At 36.6% G+C, this 18,866-nt stretch overlaps 1 protein-coding gene across 1 annotated transcript; it reads right to left on the bottom strand.

Annotated features, from left to right (window-relative positions):
* Nucleotides 1-7,944: 7,944 nt before the first annotated feature.
* Nucleotides 7,945-17,979, bottom strand: LOC139134216 (organic cation transporter protein-like). The gene is made up of 10 exons (XM_070701129.1): nucleotides 17,537-17,979; nucleotides 17,020-17,123; nucleotides 16,145-16,299; nucleotides 13,749-13,920; nucleotides 13,171-13,342; nucleotides 11,183-11,259; nucleotides 10,833-11,041; nucleotides 10,332-10,440; nucleotides 9,675-9,884; nucleotides 7,945-8,488 (listed from the first exon to the last, which is right to left on the bottom strand). Exons 1-10 carry the CDS (start codon nucleotides 17,915-17,917, stop codon nucleotides 8,329-8,331), a joined length of 1,749 nt encoding a protein of 582 aa, XP_070557230.1. The 5' UTR covers nucleotides 17,918-17,979; the 3' UTR covers nucleotides 7,945-8,328.
* Between the last annotated feature and the right edge of the window lie 887 nt (nucleotides 17,980-18,866).

Genomic DNA, 18,866 nt, shown 5'->3' on the forward strand with positions numbered 1-18,866 from the left:
TGCTCAGCGTGTACAAGACTGACAAGAAAACGCCACTCTCAAAGATCAGTACGATGCATCGAATGAGTCAACGGAAATGTTGTCGATGTACCCCTAACAAAAGTGGGCAATGAAGAAAATATCTGTTGTTTCTGGTAAAATTTCGGCCTCGAGGGCACAGGGCTTTTGATGCGACTGTTCCAACTGAGGCTTATCAATTTTGAAGTCCAAGGTCTTTAAGAAAGGACTCACTGGAGTGAGAGCTCAAAGGATGCCCATAGACCAATTCGTTCGTTGATAGAGTGCATTGTTGCAAATCTACAGCTGATTATTAGTAAAACTTTCAAGGACGGCACACCGTTCGTACTTGTTGAATTGTAGCAAGAAACGAAGACCCGATTTAGAATGGCCATCATACTCATAACTCACTGTTCACTGAAAGTCTGCAATGTTGCGAACAAGATAAGGAGATCGAAGTCCTGGTTGATACTATACTCTCTCGCTGTCCTCACTGGCTTACTTAGGAGCCTTTCAACTTGCGACGCCAGCTCGACACCTGACCTAGTTTCGCTCGGCTGAGTCGTTTAGGGAGCGTTCAGTTATTATGGCCGGGGGTGGGCCGGCAAATATTCCTGCGCATCAGTCAAAATAAGTGAACCCCCCTACCCATTGTACAAAAAAATTGATGACCCCCCCTTTCAAGATGACAAAAATTTCATGACCCCCCCCCCCCCTCCACATTGCTTGAGTAAAGTTGCACACACAAACACCTCGGGGGGTATGGAGCGATAGAATCCCCTCAAAAAGAGCGCAGATTTTTTCAAATGACCTTCCTTACAAACTCAAAAGGTGTTGATGCTCAGATTTCCCCTTCTGACTTGCTTATAATTTTGAAATTACCCCTCAAAGGGGTTGGACAGAAATTGCTGGTGGAACGCAATATTTTTGCGCAAGCGTGTGTGTACAAAATTTTGATATTTGGATTTAATTAAAAATCAGCTGTTGATAATGTTGATTCACTATACATGGTATACATATATTTTCTCATACATGTATGAGAAATCTATGTAGTACTTTTTCAATGCAAAACTATATCTATGCATTTATAGATATTTGATAATTTACATAAATGTACTTAAATGAAATAGGGTTGTTACAACTGGCATGTGGACAAAAGGTTTGACCTTTGAATTTCACCAAAAATGTTCATCCACTAAGGCTTATACATGGGAGTCAATGATAAAATTGTGAATAATTTTTTTCCCCCTGAAAAACTTGGTGTACTTGTGCATATTATGTGTACAAGAAATCTGATTATGGAATTTCACTGAAAATGTTCATCCACTATACATGGGAGTCTATGAGGAAAGTATGAATAATTTTTTTCCAATACAAAAATAGGTAAACCAATGTATTTATGTACTCTCGATTATTGATATCAATTTACTAGATTAGATTAGGGTGGTAACAAATGGATGTGTTTGCCAGAAATTGGATTTTGGAATTATACCAAAATGTAGATTTACTGTACATGGGAGTCTATGAGGAAAATATGAATAATTTTTTTCCAATACAAAACTATCAAAATCTGTGTATTTAGAGACATTTGATAATTCATTTTAAAGTACTTAGTTAGCCTAGGAGGGTTAAATTGGATTTTGGAATTTCACCGAAATGTTGATTCACTATACATTGGAGTCTATGAAAAAACTAAGAATAATTTTTTTTACAATGCTAAACTAAATTAATTTGTGCTTTTATAGGTGTTTGATAATTGATACAAATGTACTTGATTCAAATAGGGTATTTAAAAGTTCAGATGTGGACAAAAATTATGATATTGGAATTTCACCTAAAAGTATTATTTAACTTTTCATGGTACTAGTAGTCTCAGTACAGGTAACTGTTAAATAATTTCCCTGACAAAACTTGCTATATCTCTAATATGTAAGTAATAGGAATTGTTCATTGCCCTCAGTTCAGTGAGCTTGATTTACAATAAGACAAGCCTCAGAGTTGTCATGTGACAGATACTTATACTTTTGTTCAGATTTACAGGTGAATATCTGCAGAGAATGAAATCATGCAGCGAATCATTTTTATCTCCCAGAATATTTATGAACACTGAAACTGCTTTTTGACGGGACGGATACTTATGAAAATTAAGTGACCCCCCCCCCTCTGAGCTGTTTGAAAAACACATGACCCCCCCCCCTTTGCAGTTTTCAAATTTGAGGTGACCCCCCCCCCCCTGGATTTTGCCGGCCCACCCCCGGCCATAATAACTGAACGCTCCCTTAGGACGCAGCTGAAAAGACTCCTACCACGTAAGCTGGTAAGGACTGTGAGAGAGTCTAGTTACATACCAAAGGTGTACTGCGATGCCTTAGTGATGAAACTTCACACAGTTCATGTTCAGATACCCATTAAAGATAACTTGTTGAATACTCTGAGAGCACCTTTATGACTCGCACTACAAATTTATAGCTTCATTGATTCATAAAACAAACCATCTGAATTTCCTAGATCCATATTAACCTACATTTGACTTGAAATTCAAAATGGCTGCCATCCCTGTATTAATTCTGTCGAAGCAAATGGAATTTCAATCTTTACAAAAGTGAGACAGTGAAGCTCCACAATTTTATAATGAGCCCACACAATGAGTGGACCAGAAGTTTTGTTATTTATTGTTAAAATTTGAGAGTTTGAATATCTATCCCCGAGGCACATTGTATCTGAATGTAGCATGTATTTCAATTCCACTGTGTCAAGGTTTAGATTATTTGACTCTGTCTTTCCTGAGAAGGTAGAAATATAAAACATGAAGGGGCCATCCTGCCTACTTGACTAAATAAGCACATAATATGCAAGGATTTCAATGTTTTTTCTCTGAGAAGCAAACTACAAAGAAATTGTCCTATTCTAAATTTGCTTATATGTTTTTGTCTTTGTCAGCGTTGACAGTCCCTCAGATTGAGGTGGAATGTGACACCATTGACTGCCGTTCAAGTGATGTCACTGATGTCTTGAATATGCAATGACTTGTTGAAACATGTCAGCTGTGTTCAGTGAGCAAGTCGTATATTTCTGTTGCTGTAGTTCAATTAAGGAAGTATGTGCCTGGAAACTATAAGACTGAAAGTTTCGCTGACTTTCCTCAAGAAAGAATATGCAATCATTCCAAAAGCTTTTGTTTGAGAAGCCAAACTACTGAGAAAATATCTTATTCCAAACTTGCTTATATGTTTTAATCGTTGCCAGCATTGGTGGTCTCTCCGGTTGAGGTACAATGTGACACCATTAACTGCCGTTAAGTGATGTCACGAAAGTCTTGCATTGATTTCTGTTCACAGGAAAGAGATGACAGAAATTCTGAAGAACAAATAGCATTTTGAAACACGTGGACAATCCAATCAACTCGAGTAACTTTGCTGATTGAGCGGACGCTAAGTAGTCAAGTTAATGGTAGGGTGAATTTTTCCATCGTTATTTCAGAAACTCTTTTCTCTATATTCCTGCACTCTATTTGCCACCTAGCCGATTTTTAATTACAAACTTTAATTCCAATTATTTTGCAATTTTAAAGTTTTTTTCACTCAAAGTGATAGGTGAAAGTAGCTTTGTCTGATTTTAGTACATGTCTAATCTTTGATTTCACTTATTGGTACAAAGTGAATTTCGTTTATTAAAGGACACTGCTAGATAACATTACATGATGAAAATGTTACATTTTGCATGATACATAAGTCAGCAATTATTTATATCTTCGTAAATTTTACCGAAGTTTCTGCAAACAGAACTCTCATCCAATTGGACCACAGATTAATGTGAAGTACTTTAGTTATATCAACTGATCGGCCAATCAGATTTCATGGAGTGACATTTCAGTTACAGTATATTACGTTGAACAAACAGTTGTAAAACTATTTCTTGTTCATTATGAAAGTGGAGACAAGGCATTTTTATCATCAGGTATTTGATGCGTAAATACACAATGAGGTAATGTCTTGCCCTCACCAGATTTGTAGTTGTCCGACACCGAAAGTGAAAACTACTATTGATGATACGGGTTGTTTATTTGTCATATAATGCGACTTTTACCAGCATATTAGTTTTGTCCTTCAGACAGTCAAGTTTTTGTTTTTAATCACATAAAAGCATCAAAGTAAGCCTTTTCCACGCATTGATACTATCTGTGAATACTTGATTCATGTCCAAAGTATTTGTTGATGGTGGTACAGAGATTGCGGAAACTTAATGTCAATATTCTCACATTGTACAACTTCGTCAGTATGTTTCGTCGGGATTTTCATTATGCTGTCGCGTACGTGAGACGTCTTTCAAAACTTCCATTGTATGTTATGTCATCATTAAGTGTTTCTGATGGCTGCTTATCGATAGTGAGTGCCTCTCTCTTCAAGGAACGTTTTTATCTTTTGTTTTATTGATGTTAAAAGTTTCATGCAGGAAAATTAAATGAAATTTGTTCATGCTCGGTAAAGAGAGTAAAAGTTTTAGCTAAAAGCTCTAGAATTTTTGCCCCACTGGCCGGTTTTTTTCACTTTTTATTCGAGAAATGACATCAGTAATGTTTTACCTTTTTTATGGCTTGTAAAAATAAGATTGAAAATAAATGTATCGTTTTTCAATCCGATTAATTCAGTGTAAGAATTTTAATTTCATTACTTTTGTACTTAAGTGGTTCATATTTCATTACTATGACCTTAACTTTTTTGTATTTTTCTGGTGCATTTCTTCATTTTTATGTAAACATCGAATGACTTAAAAGTGTTGAAACACCCTCCATCTACCATTAAATCCGATGTTGATTGTGACTGAGATGCTTTCTCAGTCGTTATACATTTCGTACTAAAATGCGTCAAAGTGTCTCGGGAATTTTTGTTATGTTTATCTCAAAACAAATCGATTAAAATTTTATAAAACTTTCAAAAGACAGCAAAGGATTTTAACACCATGTGAGTAATGATATGTCAACAAGAAGTAATGTGATAACAAGGGAAGGTATATGGAAAGATTAAGTCGTGTGAGAGCGCTCCGTGATCTTCGAAGCAGCTACACACTCATGAAAATTTCAGTCTACAAGGGTAGTAGAGGAATGTAGCTTTCATGTTGACTGTTACAAATGTCATTCAATATGACCGAAGCGCCATCATTTGCACTTTTTCCCATGATGCAACTTTGTTATAGTTTTGTTTTGCCTGTTCTTCTTTTAAACGAACTTGTCAGTTATAAGTGGCAATAATAGCATTTCATGTGTAACTAGACACAAAGCTAAGCACACATGAAAAAGAAAACCAGATATGAACTGAAAATGCTCACGTGTTTCATTATATATTGCATTTATGTGCAAACTTGAACCTTTGCCAAATGTTTGCAACTTTATTGAAAGTGTTATGATCAACATAATGAACACTATTCACCATAGATCAATTCTAAAGGTCATGAAGTATTCAAATATGTAATTAGCTAAAATAAAAATAATTAATTTCTTTGAGTACTGTCATTGTATCACCACTTAATATAGCATGTGTAATTGCCTTTGGTCAAGTCCTTCAAGCTACATATTCCAAAATATAAGATATGCAAATTACAAATTAGCTGACATGAAAAAGCGAAATGACTATATATGTATATAGCATGTTTTGCCAACTGTGATCAAGTAAATGCCAGTATATATCCCTAATTAGGAAAGTTCATCAAATGACTGAAATGTTCTCATTAAATATGCAAATTAGGAATTGGCTGAAATAAAAATGTTAAATGACTTTCAATAATGCTGTGTCATAGTATCTTTAACGTACATAACAAGTTTCGTCAACTTTGGTCTAGTCAATACGGATAAATAAAGTGGAATTTGATTGAGTGTCCGGTTTGCCTCGCAGAGTTCGACGAGTCTACATGTTGCTTATCATTAGAAAACTAAACATTTGCAACAAATTGAGTCTTTGGTGTTAGAGCACAGCGCGCGGTGAACGTTTCCCATACACTGTCTGGTCAACAATCACAACAGTCGTTGCAGCATGCCACTCACAACAAGCTTGGCACTGCACTACACATCACCAATGTTTTGTTTCAGGTATTTACTTTGATTTAGGAAATACAACTCCGCCGAAGCTCACTGGCATAGTTTTTGTGTCAGATCTATATCTCGACGAAAGTCCTCACCATCAACCTGACCATGACTCTGGGCGTTCAGTTGAACATCGCTTCGGCAAGATGAAGAACATTTTGAAGGCAGAGAGATATCGCCGTCTCCTACATGCTAACCCGTTGCCGTGCACGTGTGTGATGCCATCAGGGAAATTACGTGCCAAAATACAGTGAATTATTTCAAAAACGCTTGGTATGTTATTTAATGACACAAAATGCACTGTGTTGATAGAGAATTGCACTTGCATGTGTAAAATCAACACTTTTTCCAGTCTTGTTGCTGTGTCATGTATTTGAGAAGTGTCAATGAAGAAAGTTTCATTTAACTGAGACAAAAGAGAAAGCAGGAAAAAAAATTTCATGCAGGAGCATGAGCAGTGTTAAGAATTTTCTAATTGATAATATTGTTGTATTGTGTCAAACTTGTTGATAGATACACGTAACCTGCACTGGACATACTACAGAAATGTATGCCGAAGAGCTAGTAGAGCTATAGGGACTGCTGTCATGATTGCTGACATCGAGAGGAGAAGAAAAGTTTATTTTGAAAAGAACTTACTTGTTTCTTCATAAAGTTCCAATTAAATTCAAATTTAAACACCTAGAAGAAAACTTTGGTGATGTGTATGTACATGTAGTGCAGTGTTAAGCTTGTTGTGAGTGACATGCTGAAACGACTGTCTGATTGTAGACCAGACAGTGTATGGGAAACGTTCACCACGCGCTGTAATCTAACACCAAAGACTCAATTTGTTGGAAATGTTTACTTTTCTAGTGATAAGAACATGTAGACTTGTTGAGCTGTGCAAGGCAAACCGGACACTCGATCAAATTCCACTGTATCCTTGATAAGAAAGTTCATCAAATATGCAAATTAGAAACTGGCTGAAGTAAAAATGCTTAACGACTTTCAATAATGTTGTATTATAGTATCTTAAATATATGTAGCAAGATTCATCAACTTTGGTCGAGTCAATTCAGATATATATCCCTAATTAGAAATGTTCATTACATATGCATATAAGGAATTGGCTGAAGTAAAACTAATTAATGACTTTCAATAATGTTATATCATAGTATCTTCAATGTACATAGCAAGTTTCATCAACTTTGGTCGAGTCAATTCAGATATATATAACTAATTAGGAAAGTTCATTAAATATGCAAATAAGGAATTGGCTGCAGTATAATGCTTAATGACTTTCAATAATGTTATATCATAGTATCTTTAATGTACATAGCAAGTTTCATTTATTTTGGTCGAGTCAATTCAAATATAAATCCCTAATTTCAAAAGTTTATTTAATATGCAAATTGGGAGTTGGATGAAGTAAAAATGCTTAATGACTTTCAAGAATATTGTATCATAGTATCTTCAATATATGTAGCAAGTTTCATCAACTTGGTCTAGTCAATTCAGATATATATCCCTAAATTAGGAAAGTTCATTAAATATGCAAATTAGCAATTATCTTTCATGTCAACCCTTAATATCTTTTACGGCTGATACATCTTGGTGTGATCAACATTTATGGCAAAGCTCATCAGATTGTGTTCAGTCATTCTCAATGTATATGTTTTTTTCTAAAATCATTGATTATGCAAATGAGCAAAAAGTAGGCAAGCCACGCCCGCAAAAAACTAATCAGTTCTTGGCATTTGCAAACTGAATCTATGTACCAGATTTGATTCTGATCTGATGAGCCTTTTTAAGCACACAGACAGACGTACAGACAGACAGACAGACACAGAGACAGACAGACATCGCTGCGACATAGGCTCACGTGTGTGCACACGTGAGCAAAAATTCACCGTAGGTGAACGTCCCCTTGAACTATATGGCAACCGCTTTCACACTACAGAATAATATCACTCAAATGAGGAACAACACTAACAAGTGTTCCATGGCTCGCTATTTTGAGTGATAGCCAGTTATCCCGGCCATTTTTCAGAACAAAATATTTTCACTTGTCGAAGAGCAAAAAATTACGTTTTCTTCTTCTGTCAATCGTTCTATACATTTTAAAAAGTGCTAAAACGTTAGATGATGCAGAACAAAAGCATATCCGCATCATAAAGACAAGTATACTGGAACTGAAGTCTGCTAATAATGACCCTGTCGGACCAACTTGCAACTGACTCAGTCAAGAGTCCAGTGTAAAGATGCAAAAGATTTCATTGGTATGCTTCATTCACTGTTCCAAGTTCCTCACTCTTCTCTGCCTTATCTGAGGTTTTCTCAGCTTCACTCGACTTCGATGGCTTCAGTTCGTGTGCGTCACTTTTGATCCTGTCTTCTAATTCACTTTCTCCTTCCAAGCCGACTGCTTTGCTTCTACAGAAATACAGAAATTGGTGTGTATCTAATAGTATAACAATTTATTCTCATATATATCATTCAAAAACAATTTATGATAACGAAAACACTACCTTTTAGAACAATTCGTCGCGTTGTAACGAGAAATAGACTGAAAAATAATTGTCATTGACCCTAATTGAGTTCAGCTTCATATTCAGAATGGAATTAATCTACAGTTTGTATTTAAAATGGAAACTATTACAGGACATCGATGAAAAAGCCAAGAAGGGTTAAATATAGCTATATTCGCAAAGAAACCACAAATAATAAGTAATAAGTAATAAGCAACGAAAACATGAGTATAACCAGAAAATTGTGAAATAAAATGAAAACTACCAGCATAAGTTATGGTCAATATCAATATAAGTACAAATTGAACAAATAACTTTTCAATTCTTGTGTAACTCTATATCTGGAGGGCACATTTTAATATCTTCTGGAAAGATGTTCCACACCACAGTGACAACGAATTTGATTGATGTTTGTTCTAAACTGGTTCTGAATTCATGATGGAAAACATTTTCATCTTGGACCGAATTTTATATGTATAATTAGTGTTATTTCCATGTTGCATGTTTTTTGATGTTGTTCAACCATTAACATTGAGGTTTATGGTTGTTTTAGCTGTCTTGTCGTTCATCCATATCAAAGAAATCGTTGAACAATACCAGGTTTGCACGAATGAGATGGAGTAATATAGAAACTGTCAAAAGCCTTGTTGAAAACACCACAAATTAGTAGTAATTTCATTTTCAATTCATCTCCGATATGTATTTTTTGTCCTTACTTAAGCCCTTTATGGCATCATCGTTTATAGTTATGAGTTGATAGTGGGCCATGGACTCGACTAGTCCCTGTGGACTATTTCTATGGTCCAAAACAAGATAAAGTCATACTTTCACTAATAATACATCCCTTGTTATTTTTTCTTTCTTGTAATTGTACCTTTGTCTGGTCAAATAAACAATTTATTTCTTATTAAAAGCGCATTTCATGATATTGCACCATCTATGTCATCAACTTCTACATGTGTTTGGAACTGGAAAGTATTGGGAAATTCAAGTACTGGCTCTTAGGAGCCAACACTGCATGTTTTAATCTCTGAATATAATTCTGATCTCTGTCATGTGAGTCCTTCTCTAGAGTTCGAAGCGATACTTACGTTCCAAAGAATTCCCCCTCTCGTAATGTTTCGGGTAATTTCTTATTCTTTGTCTCCGGCAGAAGGAGTGCCAGTAGTCCAGATATCATTGACGTCACACCCATGACAACAAACGGCATTGGAGCCCAGATTACGTCTAGAAGCATGACGTAGGGAGATATGATGCTACCAACGGAGGCTGACATAGACGACATACCCATACCTGTATTTCTGAAAGAAACAGTGTGCGCATTTAATTGTGACGTTGTTGCAATAATCGTTTACAGAGTGAAAAATTATCGAACATCAATTTTTTCTGAAAAAATATCGAACAACCTCTTTCTGATGGTGTTCCAAATTTGATGACCTCTCTGAAGGTTTGCTATTCTTCAACTATTGATGCATGATATTGGAAGGTTGTTTTACCAACAGGTGTGCGCAGTGTTTGAATCGAAGTTTGAGGCTGATGGCCAAACCTCGGTACTTGTATTGCTGACGAATAATTACAAATGGCATAGCTTAATTTTGGCAGGCGTTCAACACCATATAGCGCTAGTACTGATCTTCGGCCTTCGGCCCCACAGTTCTATCCTGGTGACCTTCGATCTACTATCCAAGCAACGCTGCACGCACCTTTGGTTTTACCCGTTGCGGATAACATTGAACCCATGTACATACCTCACAACCGTGGGATAAATTTCTGCTGTGTACAGATACACTATCGTAAATGTCGCTGCAGTGCAGAGTTTGGCTACCATAGCAATAGCAACTGAGATTTCCTCGATTTCTAGTGGATAAAATTAAATGTAAGGTAATTCATCGGTAAAATTATCATAATATAAAACGTTTAATCCATCGATTTGTCACCGGTTTCTGTCATATAAGTGCGAATATCAAAGTAAATATATCAAAAGAGGATAGTATGTCATGCATGCACATTCATTCCAGAATTCCGGACTTTTAGACTGGTTTTTGTTGCAGGTCATTTGAACTCTTTTTGTAAAAACGTAACGCTGCAAGTGTTTTTGTGACCATACGCTCAAGATCTTAATAAATGGCTTATCCCTTATCGCGTCACGATAAGATAAAAAAGGGGCATTCAAATCAACGGGGCGGACAGTGTCTTTACAGCATATACATGCAAAACGAATATCGTATTAGTCTTTCAGAAGTACTTACCCGGTGGAACACTGAGTATCAGAGCCAGTCCGCCAACGAATGCAAACCCACATAACGACCAGCGTCGCCCGAAGACTTTCAGTAATCCCCAGGCCAAAAAACGACCGGGGATCTCAACAAAGCCCGCAAGTATGAACGTTGTGTATGGGTTGTTTCCAATCTGGTCGGTGTTGAGAGATATCCCATAATACACAAAACAACAGGCAAACCTGAACGAATCGATATGAAAACAGTCACAATTAGGACACTTACTTTACTCGGATGAATTTCACCTGTTTTATTCAGGCCATGCCCTGCATAATTGGGTGAACTTTAACGAGCGAAAAAACAACAACAAAGGATAAACTTACCAGTTAAAACACATGATAAGCGCTCGAAAACGAAGTCTCGGTGTTTTTAGAATATCCACCAATGTGTACTGTCGTTCCTGGAAAGAAACGCCGGGAAATAAACACGATTGAATAAAAAAAAAAACCATCTTTTGGTCCCAACTTACGGTAAATAATACGAAATAGGAATTGATGATGATGTTATACGTTTCCCTCAAACTAGATTTAATATAAATTTTCAAACTGATGGAGGTCATCTTTAGGAACATGCATATCATCTTCCATAGCAATGAGACAATTGAGCAGATCCTAAATACATAACCAAATGTCAAAAAAAATCAGCCAGACAAGGTTTGACAAAAAGAAAAGGTGGGAGAGTGGGGAAAAATAAAGAATGGGGAAAAATGTACAAAGGGTCTGGTAAAAAAGTACTTCTACCTCATCAATCTTCTAGACCCTACCCCCTCCTGAATATCAAATGTCCCACCCCTTGGTATTGACCATGTTTACATAGAGAGCTACAATGGCCAGAAGGCAGGAAATGTATTTACAACCTTGGGGATTTTTAACTAATGTGATGAGTGCTATCATTCGAATGTAAACAGCTCTTAAGTTAGTTACAGATAGTGAAATGCCTCGCTTTTTTTTTTTTTGGGGGGGGGGGTGATTATTACACCTGGAATTATTCTGGAGCCAAATTTCTCATCAGTTCTTGTGTGTCTTACATGGACAAGTTGCAAAAATTGGTCCGCAATGAAAATTAACCTCAGCTTTGTTTTTGGATCAAATTTTACAACAAATTGATACCAAATATCACAAAATTATGTTCACAGCCTTCGAAACTCTCTCAAAACATCCCCCGGACTTTTATACCAAATTATCAAGCTATCAGACAACTAAAAATGACAAAATTGTCTTAAAAATACAAATTTGTATATTTAAGGACGATTTCCACATATCTAACTATTGTCATCCCTGGACATCTGTATACCAAATATAAAAGCTGTCTGTCCAGCGGCTTTGAAAGAAAATAATTTTTAAGATTTTTTGACCAAAAATGACAAAAATTGCCCTAAAATAGTAATTTTTCTAATTTTGTCGTAATTTCAACTATTAGAAGGGTAACACCCTTTCAAACATCCAACCGAAATTTGAGAGCAATTGGGCCGGCTCTTTCAGAGAAGAATAATTTTTACTTAAAATGAGAAAAATAACCAAAAAAATCAGCAAAAATACTCAAGATATTTTCACGATATTCATAAAATTGTATCATGTTCATCTAAGGTACACGTATTTTCAAAGCAATCAAAACAGCGGTTCTTGAGTTATTAGTTCTTGACCATTTTCACATTTTTTAAGCTCATTTATATAATTTTGGCAAATGCAAACTTCATTTGAACAAAATCCCATCTGTAGTTCAGGATGCATCCACACACCAAATACCAAACTCAGCAGTACAGCAGTTCGTTAGTTTTGATGTTGACGGACATACATACATACATACATACATACATACATACATACATACATACATACATACATACATACATACATACATACATACATACATACATACATACATACATACATACATACATACATCCATCCATACATACATACATACATACATACATACATACACACACACACACACACACACACACACACACACACACACACATACATACATACATACATACATACATACATACATACACACACACACACACACACACACACACACATACATACATACATACATACATACATACATACATACATACATACATACATACATACATACAGACGCCACCGACTTCAGCTTAAACGATAACCTCACATTGGTACACCAAATGTGAGCTAAAAAGCAGTGGTTTGATTACCCTCCAGATTGTGATTCAAGCGAGGGAAGTTTGGATAAAGGAAACACTTTACCATAGTTCTGTGTATCCATACTTCGAAGAAAACAAGTGAAACAAAGTGCAAGATTGTCAAAACCGAGTTTATACCTTCACTTCTGATTCCACAGCCGGCGATTTATCCTGTCTTTCTTTGTCTTCTTCCAATATATAACCCGGTAATAATGTTTTCTTGTTGAATTTCGCAAATGTTTGTAGGACCTTCTCAGCTTTGCCGTATTTATGTTTCTGTATCAACCACATCGGACTCTCCGTGATAAAACTGCAGAGTGTGAAATTACCATCATCGGAAATGAAACAAAACAACGACAACAACAAGAGTGATTCGGGGTCACCTACTTGGTGGTCGAAATTTGTCTTCTACATTACATCAGCGGTATAATTTGATCAAGTTACTCGGACCTAGCTGAATGAATATGCACAAATTTTTGATGTCTTCGAAGACTTTCGTTTAAATCACAGCAATCCGCACATTCAAACGGGCTTGAACTCAATATCTGCTCTCTCTTTGATACTTCAAATGTTTGTACTTTCCGTTCCATTCCGACTCAATCAAGCTTTAAATGATTTGCAAACATGAGCACGTTAGTAATTCGTGTCGCCCAAGTCTTGCATCAGGGATGACCTCTGCAAAAGCAACTGTGCCATACACTGCATATACGACTTACAATAAAGATGGCAAAAACAGGATCCACGACAAGCCTGCTATTAATTGTATCAGTCTCCAGTTACCATGACACAACAGAGCGATGACGCCGAACAGCATGTAACACACACTGAAACCAGCGTGGAGGACTGCGTTGCACATCGTTCTGTATTCCAAACTAACAATTTCTAAGACTATTAGGGAAGAAGAGCAAGAAATTTAAAGTTTACCAGAATGATTTGGTGTAAATGACACTACTTGATACGTGTATTAATACGTCTGAAAAAGACAACCAATAGCGGTGTTAATTTTTCAGAGAGTTCGAGACAGGCAACATATTATTCAGAATAAATTTTGGTTCAAGGTGGAACGCACCTCGGGGACAGATATTCGGACTGTCAATTTTTCAGTTCTTTTCTGATCTACCACCTGTGGGGCAAAAATTAAAGCTGTTGGTATAAAAAAAATGTTCATCCACTTAGTTTTTCGAAAATTGAAAAAAATTATTTTTCTCCATACACTTAACATAAGGATGGCCGCCATTTTTAACTTGAAATATTGGTAAAGCTTGGGTTATTTATTTCTCTAGTACCAAAGTTTGCATTGTCACCCTGATTTTAATTCTTGATTTTGAAAGAGAAATGATAAAAAAAGTCCTTAAAGGAAAGTTTTAGCAAAAGTTTGTCTTTCACTTTCGAGGCGCATACTACCTTTACTACCATCGCAGTGACTTTCCACGTCTATGGATATGATGCTGAGTACCGTTCATTGACCAGGGTAAGTACACAAGCTGCGTGGTCTCATTGTGCTGAATGTGTGCACACGTAACCAAAGGGTTATAAGGTTTACTCAATCAATTCAAAAGTTGAAATAATTCATGTTGTTAAGTCATAAATTGAACATTGGTGATAAGCAAATGTAATATGCTTTGTCATCATAGCATACTTCTATAAATGCACAATCCTAAACTTTGTGAGAATATGTACTAAATTCCCTCAGTTATATTATTAAATACCTCGGTCGTACGCTTGGGCCGTTGCGCCATGCGATCTCGGTCTACAATACCAGTATCAGGGCCGTAAAGATTAATATTGCACACAAAGTGTACAGTGGTGCGTGTTCATTGTTGCCTCAATGGACCATACCCAGTGACGGTATACCACGAGATTTTGATCAGTTCACGACACATATGCACGAGCGATAGCGAGTACATATATTAAGTGAACTGATCAAAACCGAGTGGTATACGTTTCTTGGGTGATTTACTGCTTATTGTTTGTTCCAGCCGTGCTATATTGCGAATGTAGCACGGTTATTTTACGTCTCAACCGATAAGATCGCAGTACTTATGCCATCAATATTAACACGATTGGAACTAATTTGTGATAATTGGATCTTCATATTTTCAAATTTCTCAAAAGTGTTAGGTGCCATATAGCTGAATGTTGCAATATTACAAATTACTCATGAAAACAAGTTTGTAACTTAAAAAGAAAAGCAGATGAGCTTTAATACATTTGCAGGTTAAAATGACCTTACTTCACCATCCAATTATCCCAAATTAGTTCCAATCGTGTTAAATACACTATATGTTGACGAATGCAACACCATGAACGCACATTGCATGCCATACTACAACAGCGCGAATTCTGCATAAATTCTGAACATCTTTAGAATTAAAGTGAAGTTAGGAATTATATGAGGATACCACGATGACCGAAATATAATATTCTTAGCATTATTTCCTACATGTAAATTAATCTATTGATCATGACCCTGTCACCTTACAATTATATTTGTGCAATCAATAGTACTTGGGCCTGTACAACAATATCTGGATCACAGAAATCGCTGTTTTACTGATCCTCGAAAATTACCATCGTCGTAAACCACGCGCTTCTTTACGGCAACAGCTTAGCGCTACCCGTTAAGCGGAAATTATGCTCTGGCTCACGAGAATGAAAATTACTAGAGATTTCGCTGGATAATGTTGGATTGTAACGCTTTGCACGGTTACTCTTGCCCCAACGATCGTGCATGTGAAAAGCTACTAACTAAAGTGAAAGCCGCAAAAGTTCAAGCTCCGTTGCGAGACATCGCAGACAAATTCTAATATTCCCTAACTTTACTACTCTTGCCCCAGCTATCATATGAAAAGTAATAACTAAAGTGAAAGCTCTAAAGTTAAACCGACGTTGCGAGACATCGCAGACAAATTCCGATATTCGCTCACTTTACTTCACGTTAAGAAATTTGGTGTATATGTGGGAGTCATCTGCCCATAAGTTGCTGTGAAGGCAAGGCTTTATACTGTAAACGTTAATCAGATTTGAAATATTTTTATTTTCCCGAATGCAATGTAAATGCTTTACTCGAAAGCCAGACGCAAATAAGGAACTTGAAATCCCCAGAACTTACTCAAGACATTTCCAGTGACGAAGAGGGAGTGTATAAAAGCACCCAAGAGAAACTGGCCGATCACAAAAATAGCGTATATATGTGCAAATGATGTCAGCAATCCGGTAACTATCGTCAGCACCAAGGTTGTGAAGAAAATTGGCCTCCTTCCAAACCTGGTGAATTAAAGTAAGAACCGATATACTTGAAATCGACTGACTCGTGTGACTTAACAATAAATCGCACCACTCTCACCAAACATTTATTGATAAGGTACAAACTCTGTGAGGACACGAATGAGGGGAAAGACCTGTATAGTGGTAAAATTCTCAGAAACATAATAAAACACCTTGTCCTTATACTGTTATTGAACAGTTAACTGTGCACCTTTCCATTTGAGTATAATTTATCTTGGTGTCTATGCAGTAAGACAGATCCTTGAGAGAGAAAAGTGCTTATTGTCGGTTTCCATCCGTCTCTATGTGTCTCTGTCAGTCTACCATGCTATCTCCAATTTCTCCCTATAATTTCACCCCGTTTCTGTATGAATCTGCCTGTCTGACTCCTTGTATCTCTCTAATCCCTTAATCAAGAAGAAAGTCTGAATTTAGGTTACTGACTTCTTGAATGATTGTATTCACGTGACATAATGATCCAAAAAGTCCTTCTTCAACTTTCTACTAGTTGGGGGTATATCAACCTGTCAGAGTTCAACAAAGACGCAATCAAAAATGTATATCTATTTCGTCGGCATAACAGACAACGTTTTGAAGTAATTTCCATTTTCCTCTGATTTCTTTTGTGGGTCTGTATGGACGTGTAATACCTTAACGGAAAGTGATGGCTTTCTATGACACTATATAAAGACACATATAGCAAAGCGAGAATAAACTTACAAGTCGGACAGCTGCCCAAATATGATGACACCAACCAGATTACCGACTTGAACAATAGATTTGGAGAGCTGACGCATCCAACCATTGTTACATACTAGATTAAACTTTGAGAAAACGATAGCAACACATGAAAAAAAGTTATATCGTTCTTTATAGTTATTAGATTTCAATCATATTCCTTCCCTTTCATTGCAACCTTTGAACACTTGAACATTATTCTACAAACACTGCCTATAACAACCTTTCGTCTTAACCTGATCAGGGGGCCACTCCAATAAATCAAGCCAGTCCGCATTTCGTGGTATACTAATGTCTGCGATTTAATCGACAATTGTGTGATAACTAACTACAAAGCAAGTTTTGAGCAGATTCACAAGGTATCGTACAATTGTGTTCTCTGTGAATATATAAGGCATCACTAATATCTTTCTTGATACAATCGTTAGAAGTACATTATTTCATCGTTAGAAGTACATTATTTCATGTTTGTGATTCATGTTTGAATCTCAAATCTCACCTCAAATACAACAGTATTTTCATACCACGTTTTATCATACACCCATCCCTGATCACAGCTGACGGTCTCTTCCCTTCGAGATGAACAGAGCTCGTCCGAAATCCACTGAGTAACGTTCATGTCATACCGCTTACATTTGTCCCAAGAAATGTCATCTCCTACCAGCGAATAGGGAATGGTGCAGTTCTTCAGTACTGACTGTTCAACATAAGTCTGATTATCGTATACTTTACAGTAGTGGTCAGCTGAAGCGCTGTAGAAGGTGTTGCCCAACTGGAAGAAAGCTGTACTACCCATGATCACCGAAAGGATAACCAGATGCAGTCTTTGATAGATACCAAACCCTCCCACACTTTTGATTGTGTCTTCAAACTGCTTCATTGCTCAGCGTGTACAACAAAACGCCACTGTAAAAGATCTGGACGATGCATTGAATGAGTGAACGGAAATGGGGCGTTGTCGATGTACCCCTAACAAAACTGGGCAATGAAGAAAATACTTGTCGTTTCTGGTAAAAATTTTGCCTCGAGTGTGGCTTTTGGTGCGACTGTTCCAACTAAGGCTTATTAATTTTATAGTCCACGGTCTTTACGAAAGGACTCACTGGAATGAGAGATCAAAGGATGCCGATGGACCGATTCGTTCGTTGAAAGATTGCATTGTTGCAAATCTACTGCTGATAAAGTAAAACCTTCAAGGACATTGACGCCGCACCGTTCGTACTTGTTGAATTTTAGTCAGAAACAAAGACCCGATTGACAATGGCTATCATAATCATAATTCACTGTTTAACCAAAGTCTGCAATCTTGCAAACAAGATAAGGAGATCGAAGTCCTGGTTGATACTATACTCCCTCAATGTCCTCACTGGCTTACTTAGGAGCCATTTCACTTCTGATGAATTCAGAGTAAGACTTTTGATTTCATAACTTTTGTACTTTATATATGATACCCTTGAATCTCAACTTAAGAGTATTTTTACTCTTAATTTCTTTATTTGTATGCAGATATCCAATAAGGCGCTCGAACACCTGCAATTTTATGTCCTCAAATCCGATATTGATTTTCACTGTGATGCCTTGTCAGTCATAATACATTTCTTATGAACATACCTTCACACTTGAAATGTCTTTTTTGTTTCATCTAAAAGCAAATTTGATTTGTTATAACTTTCAAGTGAGAGCAATGGGTTTAAACACCATGTGAGTAGTCATATGTCGACAAGAACTAATGTGGCAATCGGGAACGGTAGACGGAAAGATTTTGCAGCCCTGTGAGGAATTAAGGAATTTGCTCGGAGGAAAACAATTTGCTCTAATAACAGCAATCA

Source organism: Ptychodera flava, chromosome 6, assembly GCF_041260155.1.
Source record: "Ptychodera flava strain L36383 chromosome 6, AS_Pfla_20210202, whole genome shotgun sequence".
NCBI lineage: Eukaryota > Metazoa > Hemichordata > Enteropneusta > Ptychoderidae > Ptychodera > Ptychodera flava.